The sequence below is a fragment of the Pyxicephalus adspersus genome, chromosome 2 (assembly GCF_032062135.1).
Source record: "Pyxicephalus adspersus chromosome 2, UCB_Pads_2.0, whole genome shotgun sequence".
Lineage (NCBI taxonomy): Eukaryota > Metazoa > Chordata > Amphibia > Anura > Pyxicephalidae > Pyxicephalus > Pyxicephalus adspersus.
Genome location: NC_092859.1, coordinates 95,381,249 through 95,399,836, shown reverse-complemented (window position 1 = coordinate 95,399,836; position 18,588 = coordinate 95,381,249). Strand labels below are relative to the sequence as shown.

At 35.9% G+C, this 18,588-nt stretch overlaps 1 protein-coding gene across 1 annotated transcript in view; it reads left to right on the top strand.

Moving 5' to 3' along the window:
- CTTNBP2 (cortactin binding protein 2) overlaps nt 1-18,588 on the top strand; it is a 67,234-nt gene that overhangs the window by 33,526 nt on the left and 15,120 nt on the right. Inside the window, exons 5-11 of the mRNA XM_072401563.1 lie at nt 4,298-4,501; nt 6,095-6,194; nt 8,447-8,594; nt 10,020-10,238; nt 14,864-14,981; nt 15,900-16,172; nt 18,246-18,341. Of these exons, the coding sequence (XP_072257664.1) occupies nt 4,298-4,501; nt 6,095-6,194; nt 8,447-8,594; nt 10,020-10,238; nt 14,864-14,981; nt 15,900-16,172; nt 18,246-18,341 (1,158 nt within the window). The remainder of the gene's footprint in view (nt 1-4,297; nt 4,502-6,094; nt 6,195-8,446; nt 8,595-10,019; nt 10,239-14,863; nt 14,982-15,899; nt 16,173-18,245; nt 18,342-18,588) is intronic.

The following is an 18,588-nucleotide window of genomic DNA, read 5'->3' as shown; positions in this document are numbered from 1 at the left end:
CATTCTCTGAGGTTTGTTTAGAAAGATAAACAAAGCTGACCATAAAAAGCCACGCTTTAAAAATAGCATAGATGATCACATAGGATTCAAAGCAAGACAGATGCTTGCACCCATCTTGTGTATTTTATTCCTTTGCCAAACTTGAGATAAAAATCTTAATTTATCAAGGGAGAAAGCAACCTACACAATTTGTAAGGCTATGTACACACACTTAATTATTGTCGTTGGAAATGATCTTTCACGTTCGCATCCAGCACATACAGCACAAGTTCAGAAGTTCTGTTCTATGGAGAGAGGAGGGCGTGGAATGAGCGAACAGCACCTCACTTTTCCCTTCACTTCCATTGTGGTTGTTCATCTTCTGTAGTTCATGGATTCACCAGGACAGGTCCATGAATAACATAAGATGACCTGTACACATGTCAGATTCTTGCCCAAGATGAGCCCGACAGCTCGTATCATTCAAGATCTATCTGATGTGTACATATGTAAATCTGGAACTGACCAATGATCTACTTTGCATCAAGGTTTATATATCCATTAGAGTCAATATTAGTCTGTTTGAACCTTGTTAATACCTCAACATAATTTTTATATGGAATACAACCATGGTTTTTTATACTATTAGAGCCCTATCTTGCTGTAAGTTTTTGTAGTTTGTGGACCTTGTGCCCATATTTGTATCCAATGGAATTACAGGCCTTTACTTAAAAGAACCCAATTCTAATAGAAATATGTAAGCTGCTAAATCTGACCTGTTCTTATGATAATTCTAATTGATTGGCTGTCAGCCGGATCCAATAGCCTCAGTACTTTGTGTCATTTAAACATATATGAATATTAAGAATTCAGACTTGCCTCTTACTTTTTTGGCTGTTACTGGTTACCTTCACAAGGTCTGTGACTCAAAGTAACAAAGGCAATGACAGCCAAATAACCAGTGTTCAAATAAGGATGGTAATCAGTTTTACTTTCCATATTTCTTGCATAAACATTACTTTGATTACCTTTGTTCAAAGAAGACTTTCTGCCTTCATTCCTTATGGCTGCATGTTGCATTTTTCAAAACATTTATTCATTGGCATTCTTTGCATTCAGCAGTCCATTCAATTGAGTGGGCAGCTTATTACACCAGATCACACAGAAAGGTAGCACATTGCAGTGCAATGGTAGGGTGCATATTATTGTTGATATGACATGCACCCTGCTGCATATTGTTTCCACATAGGAATAAAGCCTTACCAGGTTTGTAGATTAATGCACTTATTTAAAATATATCCAAACGCAAAAATAAAAAATTACATTGTATTGCCAGTTACAAATGACTGCACTAGTTTTCATTTTTCATCTGCTAATCTTGGAATGAACTGATATCTGTCCCTTAATGTCTGCACTAGGACATGGCATATTTCTGGACAGATCAACAGATATTTTCTGTACATCTTCCTAATAGTAGATTTAAAAAAAGATGTCTAATGTGATTAAAAAAAAACTTATGCAGCCATCACACTAACCTGCAATATATTGCATTTTTGTTTTTATAATTATACACTTTATCGTAAAACAATCAAGCATAGACTGTGTGATTGTGTGTGCATGTGTCTGCTCTTAAACGTTTGCCACTTCAACAAAATTGAACTTGTATTTTAGGTTTAGTGGTTTTTGGATTGATTAATTTTGCAAGTGGTTCACAAGTATATTTCTTTACTCATTCATTTTTATTTCAGTTGAATTGCAGCAGCTCCAAAAACAGACATTCAGTCATTTGACTATATTTTGCTTTATAAATGATTCATTTTTGGTTTTTCTTTCAAGCATGATGCATTTCAGTTATTGGTTAATTTAAGCTCATAGATTTTCATACCCCATGACATTTTTTCATATTAAACTGCAATTATTTTCTTCAAATTGTAAAACCACTGTCTTTGCCTCCTTTAAAATGCAATAATTTGTCTTCTGACTGTGATTTGGCTTGGAAGTAGGGTCAAAAGATTGAGGTATTGATTTTGGCTCTCAAATTAACCATCTCCACATTCTGAAGCTGATGCCAGAAGCTGTTCTTCTGCCCCGTTCCATTTTCCATTGCTGCATGCTTTTCCGGCTTGTGCAAATGCTTCACCGATAGATTTTTTTGTATTTAAAAATCCTTCTTTTGCTTCTAATATAATTCACAACTGCCTTGTATAATAAATTATACTCGTTTAAAGTGGACACACTTTCTTTGCTGGTAAGCTTTTTAGCTTTGCTTTTTTGGCTAATTGATTTTCTTTATATGTTACATTTGATTTGTTTAATCATTTTATTATTTTATTTGTGAACAAATTTGTTAAGAAAACTGCTGTTTGCTATGAAATAATGCACATTCTACTAATTTCCAATGTTTGTTGGTCTTCTCACAAAAAAAGGTAATTTTAAAATGGGTCATTTCGCCTGGGTGTATCAAAATTCCAAATTTGTGTTTTGGATAGAAATGTTAAAGTTTATAACCACTGTCATATGATGGAGACCCTGAATAATGAGATCTCTTCTCACTTCCTAATGTATCTACAGAAGGGAAATTGAAAAGAAATCTCCCCAATGAGACACAAATTACTCAAAGACTGACTTGTGTTTACACCATTCCCTACTCTATCCACAGTAAGAAAATAGTTTTGATTTTTGATACACTTAGAGAACTGAGAAAGAGAACTGTCAGGATGTTCTGTAGCCATTTAGCTACAGAAGGTAGAGCAAATTCTGGAGCAGAACCGTATCTCACAAGCATAACATGGCCTGCTCTGGGATTAGTCCTTCTTTCATCTTGACAGGTTCACTTTAAATATATGTTATATTTATAATGTAGTAGATTAGAATAATTTGCATGTAAAATGTTAGTGGCAGATTCAAATAAGTACACTTTATTCCCTCTCTTGGTTACTGATTCATACATTTTTCTTGCAGTCTTTTGGCGGCACTTTTAGAGTTCAGAAATTATTTGGCAGCCTATTTACTAAAATTTCCAGAATCAACAAATATTCTCCCAAGACTGTTCCTAAAAATAACCTATTGGGCTAAATTTACTAACTGGACAAATTGCATTTATTTGTGAAATCAATACCTTTCTGATGTAGTTTATTTGCTCAGTATCTGTCATGCAGTGTGCAAATTGTGACTGATGGCATCCAGTTGTCGATCAATGTCACAAGTTTTGATGAATCTTAAGTGATGATCCAAAATGATTTTGGTTTTACTACATCACCATTTTTTAACTTCATCTCCCGTTCACATATTATATATATATCTATATTATATATATATTATATAATATCTTTATAGATATTAGTTGTTGGTTCTTCATGTTGAAGACCGACCAGCTTCCCAAATAGGGTTTAGATGAAATGTTTGATGAACAACCCAGTTATTGCACACAATTACAATTATTGGTCCAAATAAAGCTGAACTTTAGGCAGATATGAAAAGTACATACCACTGCAGATCTTCCTCATTATATCAATAAATATACAGTGTAAATATACAGTATATTTTGCATTGAACTACTGTACCTAAAATAACTTTTATATCATCCTGTTGCAGCCTGGAAGTTCTGCTGTGGTGGTAATGCCCCAACAAGTAGAATGCTGATAGGAGGATGGTGTTTAGGGTCTAGTCACAAGCTTGGTGCAGAAATACCTAGATATATTACCTGCAGAAAAATCAGGTCCCATACCCCGCGACAAAGGGTCGTCCTTAGTAGCTGATTTGTGTAATTCTATGACTGGGATAGGCAGATATATAAGTCATTTGGCAGGTAGAATTTTTTAATTCATTATCTGTTTCAAAAAGTTCAGCTTTAGAGCTAAACTGGAAATTGTTTTTCTTTTTAAGGAAACAACATCAGTACTCTATTCACAGTATGAAGAACATGACCAAGTGGAGGTCTACTACTTTCCCTTGTTAAGATCCTTTGTGCCTATACACTTAAATGCAAGTAAATTTAGCCCAAAGTGTAAGCTTAATATCATATCATAACATTTAATATTAGATCTTAACATTTAATTTCCTATTATACCTGATATAAATGACAGCAAAATACATGTATTAATGAATCTTATAAAAACATTCTATGCATGTTTAGATGTCACTTGTCTATCTATATTATGTGTGCCCTGGTAATGATACTGTGCATAAAATAAAAGTACTAGGAATACCTTTTATGAATAATTCCAAGCCCTGTTACTTGCATTTTCTTGTTTTTTTATCTCTACTTTGATACTTATGGACCTTTATCTCCCTTATCATGTATTGCTTTGACTCACAGGCTGGTCTCCCTCCCTAACTTCTTTACTAACAAGCGGTGGACCTGTTCCCCTGGGAGACAGGTCCACCCTTCTTCACCAAGCTGCTGCCCAGGGAAATGTCACTTTATTGTCAATGCTGCTTAATGAAGAAGGACTGGATATAAATAATTTAAGTAAAGATGGCTATACTGCCTTGTATTCTGCTGCTTCCAATGGACACACAGGTAAGATGTCAGCTATTTCTTCTTGGCTTTTATAATGCTAGTTTTTGCTAGTTTCCTTTATCTTTCATGTCTGAAATGTCAAAAGTTTTTTTTTTTCTTGGTTTTGAATGTCTTGTCTGTGTTTAAATGATGAAAGGTTTACTGTGGCCGCATAAAAGCGCATTTCTTCATGCAGCTAGTAAAGATGGGGAGAATGGCAAGGAGTACCCTGGGTTGGTATCAGTGGGAGAAAGTGATAGTTGGTGACATAATAGTTCTTGCTTCTCACCTATGTTTTCTATAAGGAGTGGACAAAATTATAATGTTAGGCTTCCTGCTGATGTCTTCCCCTCACTTCTGCTGTTCTTGAATTTGGTACTAATATGACTGTCATAACCAAAAGGAACAACTTTAGGTAATGTGTAAGCCCAAGTGGGATCATCTGCATAGAGCCTGAGTTGTCAGTTTTGCCTAATGATGTGAAAAAGATTGCAGTAGTACATAGTCCTATTGAGTTCTATATACACTATCCTATAAGCTTACAGTCAGTTCTGGCTTTGCTAAGAGAAGGCTGATGGAGACTGCTCAGATAGCCTCCTAAATGCCTGGAGCAGGGCAGTTCAACTCGAAAGTCTGTTCTGACTCTTTGTAAACTACACCTTCCTAAATTTTCTGCGATCTGCTGATGTGATGTAAATTTAAAATTAGACAGCCCTGCTTTAGAGAGTTGCAGGTAAAAAAGAAGTATTTTTGTATGATATATTTTCCCATAATTTTCAAACAAAACTGTTTTGAAATTGAGTATTTTTATGTTTGCCATGCATATTTCACATAGCAATTAATGTAATTTGGTGACTGACATTTTGGTGTAAATGTATGTAATTGGGGGGGACACTTACATACTATCATATCAGTTAGCATGCTGATATTTAGGAACATTACTTTGATGGAATACATTTCAGGTTTGCTGGGTTACCCAGCTTCACTGATGAAAGTGTATTCTCTCCAGCCTTGGAGAGCTTTATTAAATCAGACCCATTTAGGCTTAGTCTACACAGACATTTTCCCCAGCGTTTAACCTGAGGCTTTAAAAGCCCATGTTTGAAATTCCTATGCATTCTATTGGGCTAATCTACACTAGGACATTTTCTTTGGGGCACGTTTATTAGCGTTATCTATAACTCTGCCTGCAACGTTTAAAAAATTAAAACATGGGGTCAGCGCAGTAAAACCCAGATAAATACTTCCATTGACTTCAATGGAGGCGGTTTCCCGCATTTTTGCCATTTTCCCACGTTTATAAGCGTCTGAAACGTAACCGTGGGAGGCGCAGGAAAACAGGCAAACTTTAATACGCTAATAAAAGTGTATAAAAACACATATAAACATAGTAGGAATGTTTACATGAGTTTTTAAAAACGTCTGTGTAGACCCAGCCTTAGTTACTGTGGAGGAGGATGGTTACTGAATGGCTGTCTATTGTATCTTTCTATCCTAATCCTAATTAAAGTAAAAGTTGTAAAGTATTTGTGGTTGTTAATACGGTTTTATATAACTACATAACACATTTTTTTCTTTATCCTTTTCTTACTCTGTATTTTTGTTCTCATGCAGACTGTGTAAAGTTGCTGCTGATGTCAGGAGCTCAAGTAGACGCTACTGTTTCAAATGGCTTTACTGCTTTATGTGCAGCAGCTGCTCAGGGACATGAAAAGTAAGAGATGGAAATATGTCTAAACACTTAGACATATTTATTTTATAACACTAAACAGTCTTATTTCAGACATTGTGTTAATCATTCTCTAGAACTGGAAGCAAGGTTGCATTTGTCCAGATTTACATTTGTGACCACTCTTAAGCTACGCACACACTTCCAATTATTATCGTTGGAAAACGAACGACGAACGATCCTGCACGATATCTACGAACGATCGTATAGCACCGATCCTGCACATAGAGATAACGACACGATCGTTCGTAGATATTGTACACACAATAGATACGATCGTTTGAGCGATAGAGGAACTATGTGCACGACAGGAAAGTGAACGAACGTTCGTTCATTATGCATGCTCAGATCATGGACGATCAACGAACGACCGTACACACGAACGATGTTCAACGATCGTCGTCCAATCCGATCCGCCGGTCCGGTCGTTCGTTTCCAACGACTTTCCTCGTTCGTCGGCATCGTTGGTTACTTTTTTACGAACGATTTTTTGCCCAATCGATCGTTCGTCGTTCGTTTTGAACGATAAAAATTGGAAGTGTGTACGCACCTTTACAGAGACAGAGTTATAAACAGGGGCGTAGTGTGGTAGGCAGGGGTGGGAACACTGTGCCCTCACTTTTTCATTCTTTGGTGGTCCGTGGCTCTGGCTGGCCGCCCCCCGCGGGGTCAGAAGGACAGGCACGTACTTTAGTAGTTTTGTTATGACTATATATGGTATAATTGATGTTGGATCATTAATATTTGTGTTTTGGACTTTACATTGAGTTTTGTTGTTTGGGGCAGACCCTTCTGACTTTTGTTCCCCTTCCCTGTTGTTTTTACCTGTGATTGTAACTTTTATTTGAAAAACCTAATAAAATCTTGAAAATTACCTCCAGAGGACTGAAATATTGAGAGGAACTGGAACACACTCTATAGACCTAATATTTTGTTAGTTTTATCTAGTTGTATCAACTATTGAAAGCATCCCAGCCAGTGTGCTCCAAAAGAAATACAATTGCAATAATGATATTCGGGTATGAGCACAAATATAAATACACAAAGTGCATCGATATACGAGGACCCTTTATTGTTGAGAGACATAAAATTCCCTGTTCCCTCCTTTTTAATTTTTTCTCTTTATGAAGTGTTTTTTTTCAAGCAGTAACAGTTGCCTTGTCACCACAAATCTACTATCCTAAAGCCGAGTGGAGATTATAACAGCTAAGCCACCCTTTATGAGGAGACAGGGTATGGGCATTTCACATTTGCTTGGCTTTTTTCCTTAGAAGCAGTTTCTGTGACCTGTTCCTGTCTGTGTCACACAGCCTTTACTGCTATCCAGTCCATTGCCAAGAAATGACTATAAAGTTCTAGGAAACGAGATTCTCCTGTTTCTAGCATTAGCACTGTGGTGTCAAAACAGCGTATGTGGAAGGAGGGGTCCAGGTGAAGTCCCCTTCATAGAAGCAGGGATTAAAGCCTCAATGTAGTGTGTTTTCCACACTATTATGGACATGAGAAAAAATTAAGATTCTCAAAATATCTCACAATTTTGGTTGGGGCTTGGCCAACTGTCCTTCAGACACCCATCCAGACGGAAACGTTGCCTTAACAATTACCCACCTATTTAACAGAAACCATGATAATGTGCCATTCGTCAAATGTCAGAGATAGGAGAGATCAGCAGTTAGCTTCTTTTTAGACAAAGTTTCTAAAGTTTTTATTTTGAATTTAGAGTATGAACTCACATCATTTCTTTTCATTTTTTTCAAAAGTAAAATCTGGTATTTCACAGAATACACTTTTTTTTCTCTTGGTCCGGCTTAGGCACATGGTGGTCAGAGCCCTGTGTGAATCTGCATATACACATTAGATAATTGTTGCCTGAAAAGAACTAGCAAGATCAGTCTGGGCAAAGATTATAGCGGTCCCCTTGGCCTTTTAGCGATTGTAGTATTTGTAATGTATCCTACCAGTTGGGTATTGGTATTTACTATAGTTTTCACATACTTTAGCACATAACTATAACCAATGTTCTGAAAAGTGCTTTCATATTTCACCACCCCTTTTAGCCAATATATATTTTTTATTTAGCCCTGATACACAATTTAGACGTGGAAATTTAGGGTTAAAAGCTATTACCAAAAAAATGGCACACATTTAATTTTATACATTAATCCTTCAATTTTTTATGACTTTCTCACTGTACTGAACATAGACTATATAAATGTGTATTACTTTTTTTTCCTCAGATGTGCAGAATTGTTGCTTGCATACAATGCTGACATTAATTATGCTGATGGAGGAAAATCCCCTTTATACCTGGCTTGTAAAAATGGAAATCTTGAATTAGTTAAACTTTTGCTGGACTCTGGAGCTGATAGAAGTACTGCAGCCATTGTAAGTACATATTTAGATACTGATATTTAAAAAAAAAAAATAAGGGCTTGCTGACACAATTGTTTTTGTTGTGCCTATAGGCCTACCTAATATTGAGGCAAAAAGTGCAGTTTGTTTGAAATGCGAAGGCTAGGTTGTAAAACAATAGTGGAAGAACATTGGCTGACTTTTGCTCTATTCTTATTCATAATGATGGGAAATGGATGATAAAGTAGTATATCATTTAACCAAACAAATATTGGTAAAGTTAAAGCGTACCTAAACTCAGAATGTTCACTTTATATAAAAGGGTAGACACCCCTTTTATGTTAAGTAAAATATCTGTGTTTGTTTTTTTTTTTTTAAGTGCAGCACCGCCCCCTAATTCTCAATCGCCTAGGCGAATGGGAGCACAAAACCTCCCAGGATACCTTTCGTCAAAAGGGGGGGGGGGGGGAAGCCGATCTCACGCATGCGCAGTGAGTTTTTTTCCCCAACTACGTCATCTGATCTTGTGCCTAGGTCAGATGACGTTGTAAGATGATCCCGGAAGAAGAGGAGAAGATAGCGGCGCCTGGAGCGCCGGCCGGAAGACGAATACTGGGATGACGCGGGACCCGATGGAAGAGACCTCTGGAATGATCGACTGCGCTGCAAGAATGAAGGTAAGTGTATTTTTTTTGTTTTGGCTGTTTTTGAGTTTAGTTCCTCTTTAATTGCGATTCTAACACTATCAACTGGAATTTCCAGTATGTATGTATATGTGTATATATATATATATGTGTGTATATATATATATATATATATATATATATATATATATTTCTGTAAAACCACCTATATACATACGCTGAAATGTGAATTGTATGCTGTTATGTTCAGATTTTTCTTAAGTTGAAATAAATACACCAACAAAGTTGGGTTTAGAACCAAAATTGATGAACGTATTTAATGCATTTTTATTCCATTTCAACATATTGTGGTACAAGTAAAATTAGTCTATAGTTTGAATATTTGTTTGGAGCTAAAAAAAGAGGAGATGAGTTTATTTTGTATAATTGATTAGAAATGTTAGTCTCCTATTTATTTTAAGCTTTTAACCTAGCACACATTTGATCCATGTTCAAAACTAACTAAATCAAATGAAGACCTTCGAAAATGTGAGATGACCAAGCATTAGACTAAGAGTTTGCAAATAGGCAAACAGTTCTTGCTGCATATAGTCATTATGTTTGTGTTGTGTAGACATGTCTTAAATATCTTTAAATTGCGTAGGAAGTTTTGCTTAATAAAATAAAGGTGCATCCCCTTTAGTATTTAAATTGGAAGCATAACTTTGTACCATCATTTGATCATTGTAGTATTTAACGTCTGCTAATGTGAACTTGTATATGTCCTATTTTATATATAATATATATTTTAATAAATGTTTTATGTTTTTTAAAGAATGGCTGGTCACCAGTTCATGCTGCTGCAGATTCTGGAAACAGCGACTGTCTGAAACTCCTAATGTATTATGCAAGTCACTTTGATACTGGCGAGGAAGTTGATCTAAAGAACAATGACAGCTGTAACCTTAAACCTGTTATTTCTGCAACTCTTCTCAATAGTACAGACAGTGAGGGATGGACAGCCGCTCATTTTGCTGCATCAAGAGGATTCAAGGTAGTTTTTAAAGCCTTTTTTCAGGGGTGTATGATAATTGGGATTTTTTAGAGGAATATTTACAGATTGTAAAAAAATAGACTGAAAAAATTGAGGGATAATTATGAAAAGACCAAACAACTACTCTTGTTTCAATGCATAAATGGTTCACATAGTAACTTTAAACTTGCAACAAAAAACATGAGGATTTGTTTCTGAGTGGAGAAAAAAAGGAAAACTACACATTATTGGGTTTGTAATTCTAAAATCTGTGTAGCAAGGCCGATGGTTCTTAAGGTGTGTACACACTTCCAATTTTTATCGTTCCAATCGAACGACGAACGATCGATTGGGCAAAAAATCGTTCATAAAAAAGTAACCAACGACGCCGACGAACGAGGAAAGTCGCTGGAAACGAACGACCGGACCGACGGATCGGATTGGATGACGATCGTTGAACATCGTTCGTGTGTACGGTCGTTCGTTGATCGTCCATGTTCAGAGCATGCGTGATGAACGAACGTCCGTTCACTTTCCTGTCGTGCACATAGTTCCTCTGTCGCTCAAACGATCGTATCTATTGTGTGTACAATATCTACGAACGATCGTGTCGTTAACTCTATGTGCAGGATCGGTGCTATACGATCGTTCGTAGATATCGTGCATGAACGTTCGTCGTTCGTTTTCCAACGATAATAATTGGAAGTGTGTACGTAGCTTTAGCAATGTGGCTTTGTTAGCAGCTCATGTTTGGGTGGCCACTACTCAATCAAGATTTTATAGTACTCCTTACCTCCTAGATTGGTTTGAAAAACAGAACTTCCCCCAAAACACTTTCTCTAGCAACTTCCACCCAGCTGTCCCTAACTCAGAAGTCCTTGAGCCTGCAATCATGCTAGAGATATCATGTTTGCATCACAATCAGCGGGTGCTGTGCCCTCTGTCATGTCAGGGCAAAGGCTTTTCCTGGTCATGGGATCCTGTGACTTCACCCCGCTCTCCAGGAATTCATTCCTAGTTTTTTGAGTGTAACAGTTAAAGTTTTTTTTTTATGTATAAGTTAGTGCACTTGGGTGTTCAACTTTTGTGTCTTTTTTTGGTCTTCTTTCCATATGACTTAAGCACCATCTTTCAAACTGTGTATTGGATTTGTAATACAATACCATAAATTTACTGGTTTACAGGAAGTATATATTCTTTAAAGTCCATACACACACTAACCACTCCCCAGATTTGTGAGTCACCCCTTCCCACTCACAATACATAAATTATTGTTCCTATTGCATGACTAGAACTTGTTACCCCTGTTGGCTGTTAAGTTTATGACCCCTTTATATCTGACAGAGGTTCTTTTACATAAATCAATTAGGAAATATTCAGGGTTTAAATATGTTGTTCCTAATAAATGTTCGTAACACAAGCCATATACATCTAGAGTTGCTTTACAAATTATTTAGTGAAATATAGTTAAAATGAACGTTCCTAAATCATGCGTGTTTATAGACATTGATGACCACCACCACTCTCCCACCCATCACAAAATGGTAAAGGGGTCAATATACATGAATAATTAGTGAAGCTTTCACTATGCTGCATTCTCAGAGGGCCTTTGCTCACTGTGCTTGACAGGTACTAATGTTGCTGCACCTAATGCAGGTTAGTGATCACAAGCCTATTGATGTACAGGATTGGAAGTAGCAGGACATGCCTTGAAGGTCTTCTGAATGTCAAGAATCATTATTTTTGTACAGTAGTGGCTGGGAGGTTTATATTGCAATTTGATAGAGGTGGACAGTAGCAACATGAATGCATGAGCAAGTTAAAACAATAAAATTACTTTTTCACAGGTAATTACTATAATAATGACTTCCTGTGTGCTGTTGTCCAGGGTTCAGATTCCTTTGTTCTCACTAATGAAGTCTTTTTAGTTCCTCTCAGTGGGGAAGTAAAAATAAGTCTTATCTGTGGTAAAGTGAATACCTCCCAAAGTGTGGTGATCCATTCTTTCAGGATTTCATGGTTTTGTTAAGAACAAGTGGATTGTCCTCAGAAATAATGGCCTATAAAAAATGTTTGTATATCTCTCATTTTTATTTGCATGTAAAAAGATGGCAAGCAGAGTACCACTAATCTGAAATCAGTATTGAAGGTATTGGAATGGAAGTCTTGACAGTTTTCCCTGGATGGTTGCTGCTTTTTATCCTGTTTTCTATACAGTCATTCATCCTTTTGTTGCTGTAGGTAGAATAGGAGTGTTTTGTATTAAGGTTGTCCCTGGAGCCATGGATGTTTCTTGAGATAATGGTGGGTTATGAAGTAACCCAAAATTTTATTGTGAAGACCCCCACAATCTCCTGTGTGATGATAATCAACACTTTATGTTCTATGATAGTAAGAAGTGCTTAGTACTACTCCATGGAGAAGCCCCACATGGCCTCAATATTTTAAATGCATTCAGACTGGTCTCTATGTATTTCAAATAATAAATAATCCACCATAAAAATGTTACTGTTTTTGATGCTGCCTGTATACATTTTAGCATTTATTAATAGTGTATGAATATTCAAGCATTTCTGGTGATAAGTGCTCATAGTGTAAGCAACAAACAAAAAATCCTCAGAAAGAGTATTAACTAATTGTGTTAATCTGGGTCGTTGGTGACAGAGATTTTGCATAAATTAAGAAAATGGGAGCTTGAAGATGTGCAGTTGCTTTGGGCAAAAATGGCACATACCTCATATTCGTTCACACATTAGTGATAATAATGATGCTTGTTGTTTTAGTAATTTATTATCTTTGCATTTCATGCGTAGAAATGAGTTTATAAGACATCTACACAATTTGTCTTTTTTATTATTCTTATAGATTTACTCATGTAACCAACGTGTTCCCTGTATAGTTAAAACAAAAGCAAGTAAAAATTTGCAAGCAGGCAGGTTGTTTTTGGCAGAAGGGACATCACAATAAAATTATCTACCTGATTTCAAATTTTAATTCCACTCACCTGTCCTTGCTGTGTTGCAGGCTCCTCCATCTTCAGCCACTCCTTTGTAGGTTCCAGATCTTGATAGGCCAGCCTAGAATGATGTAACTCATGCACACAGAAGTTAGGTCAATCTCAGTGGCTAGGGGCATTCCAGGATACCCAGCATTATACACATGTGCAGCACAGTGTAAGTTGAAGAAAAGATTGTAAACAAGCAGGTAGGTTTATTTTATTACAGGAAGAACATCACCTGTGAGTTCTGTGAACTGCCTGCTTATAATTTTTTCCTATTCAAATATATTTCCCCTTTAACTTCCAATTTAATATTACTGCCAGTTTTAAATGATGTTCAGCTGGAGTCTTAAGATATTTAATTTATTGCTTTGCTTTTGTATGAAAAACAAAATACATACAAAAAAATACATACAAAAGCAAAGCAATAAATTAAATATCTTAAGACTCCAGCTAGACATAATTTAAACCTGGTAGTAATAGTAATCTGTAAGTTAAAGGGGAACTATATTTTAAAAGGAAAAAATTATAAGCAGATCTAAAAAAATTACTAGCTGATCTAGGACACGGCCATTTACTGGAATACAAAAGAGCTCTTTTGTATTCCAGTAAATGGCCGTGTCCTAGATCAGCTAGTCAGAGCTACTTACATCTGCAAAGTCCTAAAAATATCATTCCCCATCTGCTTTGCTGAACTGTTCTATTATTTAGTTATGCTTCAAATCATCATCATTACTTTCTTCCAAAGTTAGTGTAGGAGCAGCTAAAAACACACAAGAGTTGTCATATTTATTTTGTCAAATATCATTTTATGATGTGCACTCCACCCCCCAACCCCCAGATCTATTTCTTTACCAACACCAAATTTAGTTTTTTTTTTTAATCTACAGTAAGGATCCCACAATACACATATTTTTTTCAGTATATTTCTTATATAAAAAAACACACCCCTTCTTGTTGATACTGTATACATAGACTATTGATACATAGACTATTGTCCCCATAGCCAAAAGGTGCTCAAAGGTAAGGCACAAAAAATGAACTGATCTGTATAACAGCATAGTGTGGTCTTTGTACTTGAAATATTTAAAATAGACCAAAAACAAATCTGTAAAATTTACACACAGTTGTATCAAATAATAAAACAAATACCTCTGCTCTATACACAAGTAGATTGGGAGATGAATGGTTGTGAGGCCTGGCCCTCCCACTGTCACAGACTCCCTTTTGGTAAATGAGGTTGATTTTAATATTTAGACCTGTAGGAGGGTTCAAGAGGCAAAAATGGATGGGGAAAAGCTCAGAGTTCATTCGAAAAGAGACAATTGGTATTACATAAATCATCTATATTTATGTCTATATTTATGTTATCTAATATATTTTATACACAATTTTAGTGAAAATGTACTTTTAAACATTATAAACCAATATGAACCAATTCACCAAAATGCCTATTTTGTGTTTCCCCCATTGAATATCATTGTAGAATCTCACATTATCACAGTCCAAAATCTAGAGATATTTTAGGGAGTGATGGCCTGACCAATATATATTTCAGATGTAACAGTTGGAATTACAGGCTTTGGTGTATGTTTGGGCATGCTGATCAGGCCTTAATCTTCTGTTTTAACTAATCTGATCTCTCTAGGATTGCTTAGAAATCCTGTGCAGTCACTCTGGGCTGGAGCCAGAAAAGCAAGACAAGTGTAACCGGACAGTTCACGATGTAGCTACAGATGACTGCAAGCAGCTCCTGGAGAATTTGAGTGAGTGAACTTTACTCTTTATTTGTCCTCTCAATCTGTTGGCTTGACATTTAAGCTGTATAGATCTCACATAGTCGGAAAGTCTTACCACATAATCCTATTACTGTCTGAAGGAAAGATTATCATCACTTTATCTTCAGATGGAGATGCACTGAATTTTAGAAGGCATTTGGGATACAAGTTCCTGTTATGCTATCTAAAAGCAACAGTAAATTGATTGGTTCAGAATTTAAATTGCTTTGCTTAGACATATGTTGTTTTTAGGTTTAGATAGAACATTCGGCATCTGTTAATAATATTACCCGTGTATTATTATTTTTTTTTCTGAAAAAATAAATGCATCAAACCTCCTATAAACCTACAATAAACCTACTGTCTTGTCTTTAAGAATTGTCAAACCATCGAGTTAATTGCCATTATGTAGTATAGGCTCGTTTTCTACGAATATGCGTTTAATTAGGATTCAGGTAGATTAGCAGTTTGGGTTAAGGTTTTCTTAATTTTATATTTCCACTGTTGAACTGTATTTTGTGTCGTTATTGTAGTAAATAGCAATATGGCAGTCTTTATTTTTACAAACGTTCATTATATACTGTAGAAACACTGTTTGGGTCCAATGACTTCTGCTCTGATCAGCTCTGTGCTCTACCTAGTAAGGAAGAATTTCTTTCTCGTCACGCCCCTGAGGACTTGATGGTTGTCCGTTACACCTCTGAGCAAAGTGAAGTCAAACAAAAATATTACATAAAAGTTAGAGGCTAACATTAACATAACTATAAAATCTTCTACTTTTTTAATTTAAGTAGTATTTAGTTTTATAAACAAAATTGCTCTAGGGTTTAGAGGTTTTCCTCATTATTGGCACAAGGAAGTAATGTATGAAGATAAATTACAAACATTTTTTACATTTTTTTCCAGATTCCCTTAGGATTCCTGTTAGGATTGCTCTTGATGATAATGTCCGGATGTGCTACAGTGCAAGTGATTTTGAAAGCGAAGACATCTGCTACCTCCGCATTCAAAAACATGCAACATGGGATGATTTCTCTGCAGCTGTGAGTCAGGCTGTACTCAACCACTTCAGCACTATTATGTCTGATGGATGGGAAAGCCAAGAAGACCTGACATTTAATAACACTGCTGAATCCAACCTTGGCCTTGGTGCAATCACTGACTTGTCATTCAGGCTAGGTATGTTAAATCACTTGTATAAGATATATGATCTGCTTAGATTTAGTGTCATCTTCATAGATATATATTGTTTAGCACAGAAGTCATATTATTTTATGCATAAATGAGGTGCAACAGTATTTTCTGGCTAAAGCTAGCTATATTAACCATACAAGTTGTAAGCATTTACACAAAGGACCGTTTCCATTTTTTTGGCAATCTCCATAGTATATAGTTTCAAGTTACATAAGGGAGGTAAATCTTTACTTTTATTATTCATTTATTTGTACCAAGTAACTTGATTTGAATGTAATTATGAGGGTATGCTTTATTAGATGATAGGTTATGTTTTGTTTTTCTAATTTCATTAAGAAAAATACCAGAATGAGGGATAGGCAGAGAGGTTTTTGCCTATTTCCTTTGAGCCTATTTCAGAGGTAGACATATTCTTGCAGAATTCAGAAACTAATCCTTAATGCATAGTCATGTATACTACTTTTATTAAGTTTCAGATATTTGTCAGGGTTCTCCCCAGGCATTTTTAGCAGGGCGCACCACCCACCACTTTTCAGCCTCCACCCGGCTGTTTTTGGGTAGTTACTAAAGAGTTTGGTCACAATACAGGGGCTGCCACCCACCTACAATTTCTTCCCACCCGGCTTAAAATAACTTCTGGGTTGAGCACTATTGGTCCTTATCTGGGTAATGCAATCTGTAGAGTCTGAGCAATATCGCTACTTGCATGAGCTTGACGTTTCTATAGCAGGCTAAAGCTGCCTAGGCTTTCCCCAGTTTGATTTATCACTACAAAGTTTCATAGCCAGCTTTGTCACTGTTACTTTGTATTTTCTAAATGCATAAAGCATGTAAGAAAAAATAAAAATGACTTCACTATGAGGGCTTAATTAAACATGGTTCTTAGAAGTTGTGTATTTTCTTCTTGCTGATATCACATCTACATTTTTATAATGTTTAACCTGTAGCAACATTTAACCTATGTGAGGTATCTAGTGGCTTCACTCCTGAAAGAGTGCTGATCATATAACTTATGTCACGCATGTAAAAATAGAACTTGTGTCTTCAGATCAGCAATGGCACTACTGTAAATATAATTTGTAACCGGAGAATAGTGATGTCACTCTGCTAAAATATGACCAGACAGTAGTGATATCATTCAGAGTATTTTCTGTAAATTTTAATCCTTTCCAGAAGTGTAGTCCTTTCTCCTGTAAAACAAGGCTTGTATCTGTGGAATGCAGTAATTGTGTATTGAGGGGATGTACTTATTCCAGAGGACATTTCTAATAGACAGATACTGTATGACTGAAATGTGCCATAATAATATAGTGTACTGTATTTATAACAAGCAGCTTGGTGAAAATAGACTGCAGCAAACTGATGTCACACTGGTATATATCATTATTTTAAAATATTTGGTTGTCATATTTAACCTTAAAGTATTTGTTTAAACTTTTATTTTCCATTTCTAAATAATGTCACATGTGCCCTCCAACTGTCCCCAGTTTTCAAGCTCAAGATTTGCTCCTATTCAATAAAACTTTTTATGTCTAAAGAATTGTTTCTGGTTCTCAATGCACAATATTTATAAAAATTCTATGGACTTCTTTCAATAAATATTTAGTGGCTGATAAGCTGCATTTTAATTGCAGACAGTCATATCTTTACCCTAGCTTTCTAGAAATGTCAAACAACTGTTTGATATAGGGCTGTAGTATGACCTTTATGTTGCCTATTATTTATTAAGATCCAACTTACCCTGATTTCTATTGTAATGGGCATTTAAGTCTTATTTATACAATAAGGGGGGGGGGTAAGATAAACAGTACTTTTTTCAGTATTGCAAACATGGTCATATGTTCTCTGGTGATAAGTACCAGAGCAAGGTCTGACTGCAACATAGGAGAGGCTGATACATACATTGATTGCTAATAATATAATATTATTACATTTGATGCTCCATATGTTTAGTTTGTTCAGTAAATATATTTAGTGATTGGCTTTTTTGGTGCTTCATCTATACACTTTTTCTTTTGAAAGTAGTAAAAAGGATGCCTCGTATGATTTTGTTTATAGGGAACACATCCTGGTCACCAGGTCAGATTTTCTTGCAGACACCATGGGAATTTCTGAACATGAGCAAAGTGGATCAGCTGTCTGTTTCAATGCCAGGTAAGTTGAAGTAACAACTATTCTTCAAACTATGCACCATTTTAAAGGATTTATTATTTGTTTCAGGTAACATTAGGATAATAAAGCAATGCAATGGATCATCTAGAAGAGTGGTTCGGGAATAATAGAAAATGTCCCTTTCTAGAAGATTAGAGAATATTCACCTGGAAAAATGAGCGTTCACATTGGAGAGAGTATTTGCAAAGTGAACATTTTTAATTTTCCTTGCAGATGATTAGTCACCTTA